General features: G+C 49.2%; 1 protein-coding gene across 1 annotated transcript; it reads left to right on the top strand.

Annotated features, from left to right (window-relative positions):
* The first annotated feature begins 8,031 nt into the window (after positions 1-8,031).
* LOC120968806 (uncharacterized) lies at positions 8,032-9,369 on the top strand. Its single transcript, XM_040395792.2, has 3 exons — positions 8,032-8,045; positions 8,274-9,157; positions 9,240-9,369. The coding sequence occupies exons 1-3, from the start codon at positions 8,032-8,034 to the stop codon at positions 9,290-9,292; spliced, it is 951 nt and encodes a 316-aa protein (XP_040251726.1). The 3' UTR covers positions 9,293-9,369.
* Positions 9,370-9,879: the final 510 nt, after the last annotated feature.

Here is a 9,879-nt window from a genome sequence, read left to right as displayed (position 1 = left end):
CAGTATAATCAGGGTATTTTTACTTTATTAATTCTAAATAACAAAAAGTATAAAGTGGGTATAGAAAGTTATGTTGACTAAATTCATCGACCACATGCCCGTCAAAGGAATCCATTAATAAGGTGGATCAAGTCTTATTAACAAACTTCTTCCGAATGACATGAAACCGGAGAATCTTCGTATAGCACTAGGTTACCTCAACGGGGATATTCATGTCCCAACAATAAGAATTTCATATTTCTTTTTGACAGTAGGAATAGGGAAGTCAAAACTTCCAATAGTACACTACAAAAAAAAAGACACATCCGTGACATTTTGGGCCGAACGAAATTTTTTCTGTCATGCTTATGACACTTCTATGACGATAATTGTGACAAAACCCGGTACCATCATACTTCTATGACAAAAAATCATGACAGAAAATGGGCTTGGCGTCCTGGGAGGGCCGGAGATGCAGTGGCATGACATTCTTTGGGCTGTCCATGACGGAGAAAACCGTGGTAGAAGCGAGGGCGAGGAAAATATCGGGGGAGTTCCCGGTTACGGTGGGTGGTCGGGGGCCGAGCAATGCGCGTTTCTCTTGTACGTACGCGCGTGTGTGCGAGGCGTTGCGCTCTAACTGAACCCGAGCGAGGCGTTGGGCTCTAACTGAACCCGAGCAATTGCACTACAGGCTTCGCTTTACTGAACCCGAGCGATCGATCGATCCCTTGCTGTTAACTGAACACGAGTGATTCCTTTGCTACTGCTGCTAACTGAAGCCGATCGAACACTGCTGCCTTCTTCCCTTGATGAACAGTGAGCATTGTTGGGGGGGGGGTTGAATGAACAGTTCCCGGTGGGGGGTTGGATGAACAGGACCCCGTGGTAGTAGAGACCGTCGCTGCTGGATGAACAGGACCCCGATCGATCGAGCCGGTGGATGAACATGACCCCGTGGAGGGCTGGATGAACAGGACCCCGTGGAGGGCTGGTTGAACAGTAGCCGGTGGAGGGCTGGTTGAACAGTAGCCGGTGGAGGGCTGGATGAACAGTAGCCCATGGAGGGGTGGTTGAACAGGACCCTGTGGAGAGGGCTGGTTGAACAGTAGCCGGTGGAGGCTGGATGAACATGAGCCCGTGGATGAATAGTCGCAGGTGGAGGCTGGAGGAGGTCGACGGTGGATGAACAGGAGACCGTGGAGGCAGTCGACGGTGGATGAACAGTAGCCTGTGGAGGCCGTCGACGGTGGAGATGAACAGTATCCTGTGGAGTCCCGTTTTGCAGTACGCTACACCCCTCCCGATGAACAGGACCCCCGTTTCGACCGTAGCGCTCCAAGACAAGTCCGTTTCCTCCGTTTTGCGGTACGCCACACCCCTCCTGATCAACAGGACCCCGTTTCGACCGTAGGAGGTCTGTTTCCTCCGTTTTGCGGTACGCCAGACCCCTCCCGATGAACAAGATCCTGTTTCGACCGTGGCCGGTCGAACACAAGGCCGTTTCCTCCGTTCTGCGGTACGCCAGGCCTCGTTTCCATTGGCTGTTCTGTCCGAGCCGGTTGGCTCCTGATGAATAACACGCATTCCGTTGCCTCCCGATGAACACGACGCATTCCGTTGCCTCCCCATGAACATGACGACGACGCAGTTTCTCCATTCCGACCCAGCCACAGCCATGTACACGAGCCCTGGCCGTATGTATGCACGAGTAGGCGTTTGAGACCCCGCCCGTATGTACGTATGTGGCCATATTTACTTTCTTGCACCCTGGCCGCTGTACGTACGTGTACATGCTATGTGCGCGCCTCTACTACGACACGTGCGCGCCTCTACTACCACACGTGCCCTTCCTTACACGGCCACGGTTCATCGCTGCAGCCTGCAGGCAGACCGATCGACCAGTATGTACGTACACGTTCGCGACCATAATGACAACGCTACATACGCTTCGACCGGGTGGGTCCCGACTGTCAGACACTTCCTTGTGTGTGAAGATGTAGCTGGTGGGTCCCAGCAGTTAGGGGGAAAACATTTTTTTCATGAAATACGATGGCCCGTTCGGTGGGTCCCTGCTGTCAGGTGGAGGAATCATTATTTTTCACGTAATAAGGAGGCACTTCCTTGCTGCGGCCGTGGACCCAGCTGTCAGCCTCTCCACGTACAGTACTCTTCCGATGGAAGTCGTTCCTTGACCACGTTGACCACGCCGCGCTGAGAGCACCGGGGCGGTGGACGACTGCGAGGCCTAGGAATGGGATGACGCGGAGCCGGGGAAGACGCGGCAGTGGATGCCCACGCGAAGAGGAGTACGAGGGTTCACTGGTTCGGCTGCGGTGTGAGTCTGCCGTCGCCGCAGAATAACAGGGGTGCGGGTGAGTAGAGGGATGGCCTGGCCAGCGGTGGGAGTAGTAGGGGGCGGTGAGGCCCCCGTTGCATCACAGCCGGCCATGGGAGGCAGGAGCACGCGGCACGACCGGCGCTGGTTTGGGCGGCTGGAGCAAGAAGACCAGAGGTTGAAGAAGCACTACGGCCGTTGGATGGACATCGTACGGTCACTGGAGCTAGAATCGTTCATATTGACTAAGTTGACAAAGCCCTCCGTCCGCGTCAACTTAGTAGGCCCACAAGTCAGCCTCCCATTGGTGGGTCCCGGCTAGCAGGGGAGTATTCATTTTTTGTGCGTAATAAGGAAGCACTTCCTTGTGTGCAAAGATATAGCTGGTGGGTCCGAGCTGTCAGCGGCGGGAATGTTTTTTTTGTCAAATACAGAGGCCCTTTCGGTTGGTCCCAGATGTCAGGTGGAGGAATCATTATTTTGTATGTAATAAGGAGGCATTTCCTTGTGTGCGGCCGTGGACCCAGCTGTTAGCCTTTCCACGTACAGTCCACTTCCGATGGATGTCGTTCGTTGACCATGTTGACCACGCCGCGCCGAGAGCACCAGGGCGGCAGACGACAGCGAGGCCTACGAAGGGAATGACACGGAGCTGGGGAAGACACGGCAGTGGCTGCCCACGCGGTGGGGAGTACGAGGGTTGACTGGTTCGGCTGCCGTCGCCGGAAAATAACAGGAGGTGTGGGTGAGTAGAGGGATAGCCAGGCCAGGGATGCGAGTATGGTGGGGCCGCGAGGCCTGCCCGGCAGCACAGCCGGCCACGGAAGGTGGGAGCAGGCGGTTTCGCCCCGCTGGTTTGGGCGACTGGAGCAGGAAGATCAGAGACTGAAGAAGCACGATTGCCGTTAGACTGACATCTAATGGTCTGACGCTGGTAGAGTCGATTGTTGACTAAGTTTCTTTTTTTTTGAGAAACCTTGTGTACGCATGAACTTAGTAGGCCCACAAATCAGCATGCAAATCTATGGTAGACAACATAGAGCCCATTTGCTATTTCTTATAATAATTTGCAGTCCATTTGCTAATTCTTAAGTAATTTATTTCAGCCCATTTTCTGCCCAGGACCATGGTTAAATAGTTCAACATTATTTTGCATATTTCGGTGGGGTCCGAACTGTTGTAATCCCGAAATGATAAATATTTTTTAATAACTTATTGATTTTCCAAAAAAATTGTTTTGTTTTTGTAAGCAAACAAGACGTGGGGCAATTGAGTTGGTTTAAGGGAAAACCAGTGATAAAAAAATCAGCGCTGGGAGGGAAAACAACAACAAAAATAAGGATGTAAATATGAAAAGGAAACTATATGTATTTTCAATATAATGATACGTGTATATGAACTAGTAAAACTATAGGTAGAGATTAGAAAACGGAAGTAGGACATGACGTTTCAAGAGGAAAATAGAATTGGGCTGTGTGTTTGATTCAGTAAAAAATTGCCTACGGATGTTGTAAGACAAAATATAAGTAACGCTGGTGGGCCAGAGGCCAGTAGATACCTGCTAGATCTTTGTGCCCCATTGTCGTCATGGGCTAGGTCTGATAAAAACAAAACCAAGCCTGGGCAGTCTACAGTGTTGGAAATATGCCCTAGAGGCAATAATAAATAGGTTATTATTATATTTCCTTGTTCATGATAATCGTTTATTATCCATGCTAGAATTGTATTGATAGGAAACTCAGATACATGTGTGGATACATAGACAACACCTTGTCCCTAGTAAGCCTCTAGTTGACTAGCTCGTTGATCAATAGATGGTTACGGTTTCCTGACCATGGACATTGGATGTCGTTGATAACGGGATCACATCATTAGGAGAATGATGTGATGGACAAGACCCAATCCTAAGCCTAGCACAAGATCGTGTAGTTCGTTTGCTCAGAGCTTTTCTAATGTCAAGTATCATTTCCTTAGACCATGAGATTGTGCAACTCCCGGATACCGTAGGAATGCTTTGGGTGTACCAAACGTCACAACGTAACTGGGTGGCTATGAAGGTGCACTACAGGTATCTCCGAAAGTGTCTGTTGGGTTGGCACGAATCGAGACTGGGATTTGTCACTCCGTGTAAACGGAGAGGTATCTCTGGGCCCACTCGGTAGGACATCATCATAATGTGCACAATGTAACCAAGGAGTTGATCACGGGATGATGTGAGTTACGGAACGAGTAAAGAGACTTGCCGGTAACGATATTGACCAAGGTATAGGGATACCAACGATCGAATCTCGGGCAAGTAACATACCGATGGACAAAGGGAATTGAATACGGGATTGATTGAATCCCCGACATCGTGGTTCATCCGATGAGATCATCGTGGAACATGTGGGAGCCAACATGGGTATCCAGATCCCGCTGTTGGTTATTGACCGGAGAACGTCTCGGTCATGTCTGCATGGTTCCCGAACCCGTAAGGTCTACACACTTAAGGTTCGATGATGCTAGGGTTATAGGGAAAGTATGTACGTGGTTACCGAATGTTGTTCAGAGTCCCGAATGAGATCCCGGACGTCACGAGGAGTTCCGGAATGGTCCGGAGGTAAAGATTTATATATGGGAAGTCCTGTTTTGGTCACCGGAAAGGTTTCGAGTGATATCGGTAATGTACCGGGACCACCGGGAGGGTCCCGGGGGTCCACCAAGTGGGGCCACCAGCCCCAGAAGGCTGCGTGGGCCAAGTGTGGGAGGGGACCAGCCCCAGGTGGGCTGGTGCGCCCCCCACCAAGGCCCAAGGCGCATGGGAGAGTGGGAGGGGGCAAACCCTAGGTCCAGATGGGCCTTAAGGCCCACCCTAGTGGCGCCCCCCTCTCCTCCCCTTGGCCGCCCCCCTAGATGGGATCTAGGGCTGGCCTCCAGCCCTTGGGGTGGAAACCCTAGAGGGGGCGCAGCCCCCTCCCCCCCTATATATAGTTGAGGTTTGGGGCTGCCCAAGACACGAGAACGTCTCTCTTTCGGCGCAGCCCTACCCCTCTCCCTCCTCCTCTCCCGCGGTGCTTGGCGAAGCCATGCGGGATTGCCACGCTCCTCCACCGCGACCACGCCGTCGTGCTGCTGCTGGACGGAGTCTTCCTCAACCTCTCCCTCTCTCCTTGCTGGATCAAGGCGTGGGAGACGTCACCGGGCTGCACGTGTGTTGAACGCGAAGGCACCGTTCTTCGGTGCTTAGATCGGAATCAACCGCGATCTGAATCGCTACGAGTACGACTCCTTCATCCGCGTTCTTGCAACTCTTCCGCATAGCGATCTACAATGGTATGTAGATGCACTCCCTTTCCCCTCGTTGCTAGATTAATCCATAGATTGATCTTGGTGATGCGTAGAAAATTTTGAATTTCTGCTACGTTCTCCAACATACAGCCTAGTTGAAACTTGCTCGTCCTGAAAAAACAATATACCTGCTCAATAAATGAGAGAATTCTGCAAGTACAGGCTGATAACTGGGATGCAGCTGGTATATTGGTTTTTCATCGTGATAAGAAGTGCATGCACTTGTTTTGAAAATTTTGGAGAACTGGGAATTCGAACGGCAGGTGCTTATGCTACCCATCAAATAAAAATCAGGTGCCTGAAAATTCGTTTCGGAACAAATGATTCAGCTTTATATCCACGTCGACCCTCGGCATGATGGTTTGAAGCAAATACCAAGTTTATACCGAAAGATCATTAACAGCAATACCAACTTGCGGACGACAAGGTAGTATAAGTACCAATACCAAACTAACTTATAATCTTTTTAGTCCTGTCCCTAGTGTTCGTCTCGTAGAAAATCTGGCGGAGGACCAGCTCCCGCTCCTTCTCTTGCTCCAGGTCCCCGAGGTGGTACTGGTGCATCACCCAGTTGGTCCTCTGCTGGTCGAAGTTTTTTTTGCGGGAATGGTCAAAGTTCTTGTTGGTGTGCCGCACCAAAACCTTTTTGCTGCCCGTCTGCCGGCCATTGACCATCACCGGCAAGGTATTGCCGGTCTTGTGCCACATCGCGTGCATGCCGCACTCTGACTGTATGTTGCGATGCGTCCACGTGCCCCTTTTGAACGCCCTGGAATTGCGCTGGAAGAAATGCTTGCTTAGGCCACTCAATGTGATAACTGCACTATTGTCGAATACAGGTTTTAGTGTATGTAGTTGGCATTTTCATAACATCTTTGGCATGTTGTAGTCACTTGTTTCACTTTTTGTTAACTGTCAAATTGTAATTGATTCACTAGGTCTGTGTCTAAAAAGAAAAATAGAGCTATAAACAAAGGAATATGTTTGTGCAAGTAGACGGCCGATCGGTGTCTTACTTGGAAGTTTCTCAGGATGGGTGTAGCATATGCCGTGCTCGCTGTCGATGGTTGGTATGAACAAATCAATGAGAGGGTGAGATCTCGCGCTGTCAGCACTCACTTTGGCCTCAAGGTGCTCGATCAGCTCCTGATCCGTGGGATCGAACTTGACGCCAACCGGCAGCACCGTCCAATCCTTCTTGGAGTTGCATCGGTTAATTCCAGTTATATGGTACTCAATGTATGATCAATCGACTGCTTTAAGTAAATGATGAAAGATTTTGACAGATAAGTGGTAGTACTCCACATCTAAAGTCCACAATACCCGAACACGCCGCCGGGATTCTTGTGTCACCTCACGCGCAGCGTGTTGTCACGTCAATTCAATGTGAGGACATGATGAATAATTTGACCGACGTATACTAGTACTGCTACTGCACTACTTACTAGTCGTATTTAGTGTCACATTTTAACCATATGTTTAACTAACAAAATGTCAATGCATGTCACCGAAAATTATTCAATTGGAAACTATATTCAAATACGAATAAAATGATATAATTTTTTGTGACATGCATTAACATTTAGTTAGTGAAATTTATGGTCAAAATTTGACACAAATTACGAAGGGGACCAGTAAACCAGGAGGGAGGTAGTATTACGAGTAGAGCAATATACGGTATAGAGGACTATTACAAATTTAGAAATTGGGTAAGAAGTTACAAGGCTGTGCGACAGACTTTGTAGGCTACAAGAGTAATACAAAATATAATTCCCATTGGACAACACTTTCACCAACAAGTACACACTTGAATATATATATATATATATGACAAATGTTTCCTACAAGCAGTGGTAGTTACCACCACTTGCGTTTTGTATGTTGTATGTACTATCTGTCGAAACCGAGAATATGTACGTGTAGTATGTAGTATATAACAATGATTAGGTAATATATATACAAATTTTTAGGTAGTATGTACTAGTTTTTTAGTATGCTCTTTTTTACGTACAAATATGTACGTATTTCATAAATATAACAAAAACTATGGGCTCATATGCAATTTTTCACGTAACTTGCTTTGAAATATCTTAGATATAGTATATGAACATATTTAAAATAATAAAATAGTATATATAGTACCACTTGGTAGTATATGAGATATGTCGGGTAACTACCACCGGGTGGTAGGATGGATTTTCATATATATATATATATATATATATGGATTGACTATTCGTCACCCTGGGTGAGGAATAGGTTTTTATTTTTTATGCCAAATTTTACGTAGTGAATCAATAAGAATGTAACTATTTGAATACCAAACGTAATTTAATTATGAAATGATCGTAAGATTACCTCGGGTGAAGAATAATTTATTCTGCACTATGGGTGATGAATAGTAACACTATATATATATATATAGGGTGGGTCTATTATGGTAACACCCTCTAAGACTCTTATTCTGATAACACTAACTTATTCTGATAACACCCCCACCTGACCCGACCCGCCTCAAAACAAGAAACAAAAAAAAAGCCCCCGCCCCACCTGCCTCCTTCTGCCGGCAACAGCCCCCCACCCCGACCCACCTTCTCCCACCTCCCTCTGCCGCTCCGATTCCATCCAGCCCGCCCCCCACCCCCACTCCCCGGCGGCTACACTTCGATGGATCTGGCTGGATCCAGACCAGCCGTCCCCTAGCCACCTTCCTCTCGCACCAGAACGGGCCACAACCCCTTCCTGGATCCCTGGCGGTCGCCTGCCCCTCCGCCCCAAACCATCGCCGGCCAGGGACCCGAGGCGCCGCCGGTCCTGGCGAGCACCACCGCGCACCCGCCGTCCACCCCACGCCATGGCTCCGCTCCCGACTCCCTGGATCCCTGGTGACCTCCTGCTGGCTGCCACGGTTGGATCCATCCTTCCCACCCTTGGATCCGCAGTGGCCCTGCATCACCGACCTCCGCCTGTCCCTCGCCGGCGCCCTCGGATCCACGGCGGCCCTGCATCACCGATCTTCCTGGCCCTTCCTCCGCTGGATCCACCCGCCCCGCCACCTTCCACCATGTCAACGCCGCCGGGGGCAAGGTCTTCCCCTCCCTCTCCGGCAGGGCGGCCCCATCGAGCAACTCCCCTCCCCTATCGCCGGCGTGGCTGCAGTACACTCCTTGCTCGCTGCAGTCCGCACGATGGTCTCTGATCCGCGGCGTATAGTGCACCTCGCCGTGCGGGTGCGGTTTAGAAGAGTTTTTTCGTTTTATTCTCGATTTTGCTTATGCAGTTCTGCCAGATCCCGCGAGCAGTGCGCCGCACCCCCCCCGATGTGGTTCATCCATGGCCACCTCCTGCGATCTCCGCGAGCAGGTCAAGTTTGTGCTGGACCTCCTTGGGTGGGCAAGTGGACTGCACGGCACATGGCTAGCGGTGGTGCCCGGGCGGCGCCTTGTGCAGCTCCTTCCTGTACCGGCTTCGCGCCCAGTGCGGCTCGGTTGGCGCTGCCATGCAGCTCGGGAGGTACGCCCTCGACGACGGTTGACCATCCCATTCCTCCCCCAAAATTTTGTGCCATAATTTTATTTTGCTTTACATTTTGCAGTGCAGCTCGCATGGATGTGCGAAGGAGAAAAAAGGATATCATTGTTTTTCTGAAGTTCGGTTTTATTGTTTGAGAAAACACTTGTGTATGATGCGAGCTGGCTGTGTGCTAACATGTGTCGAGAGATTCACTTTCTTGCGTTCAAGAGGTTCTCTTTATATTCCTTGGGAAAAAATGCTGAGAAAAACAGTGCAATATGTTTTGACAAAAAAGAAATCATCGGTTCACTTTGAAGACAAAAAGGCAATACTCCGGCGAGTGACACGAATATATATATTTTCCCTTCGATGCAGTTCATCTCTTGTGTCTAATGCATAAAAGAGTAACCGGTTAAAAAAAGAAATGTAGTTCGCTTGTATCGCCCATGTGGTACATACTTTTCCTTCCACACGAAAACTAAACAAAAAATGTAAAAGAACAGTACGTAGCAAAAGGACAACAACCAAAAACAATGAAGAAAAAACAGAAATGCAATTGATCTCATCGTGTTTAATGGTCCACTTTTCCTTTTGGTATTTTTCAAAGGGATATGCAAAAAGAGAGGTTCAAATGGCGTGCAACAGCAGTGCACACTTTGAAAAATAAAGCCTAATGTGGTTGACTAATGTGATTGTGGATGTGTGAGTGTGGCTGTGTGAAA

Source organism: Aegilops tauschii, chromosome 7 (assembly GCF_002575655.3).
Source record: "Aegilops tauschii subsp. strangulata cultivar AL8/78 chromosome 7, Aet v6.0, whole genome shotgun sequence".
NCBI lineage: Eukaryota > Viridiplantae > Streptophyta > Magnoliopsida > Poales > Poaceae > Aegilops > Aegilops tauschii.
This window is presented reverse-complemented; position numbering and strand designations above follow the sequence as displayed.

Coding starts and splice junctions, on each gene's coding strand:
- LOC120968806 (XM_040395792.2), top strand. Junction 9,158..9,239: donor GCTGCCATGCAGCTCGGGAG/GTACGCCCTCGA, acceptor TACATTTTGCAG/TGCAGCTCGCATGGATGTGC.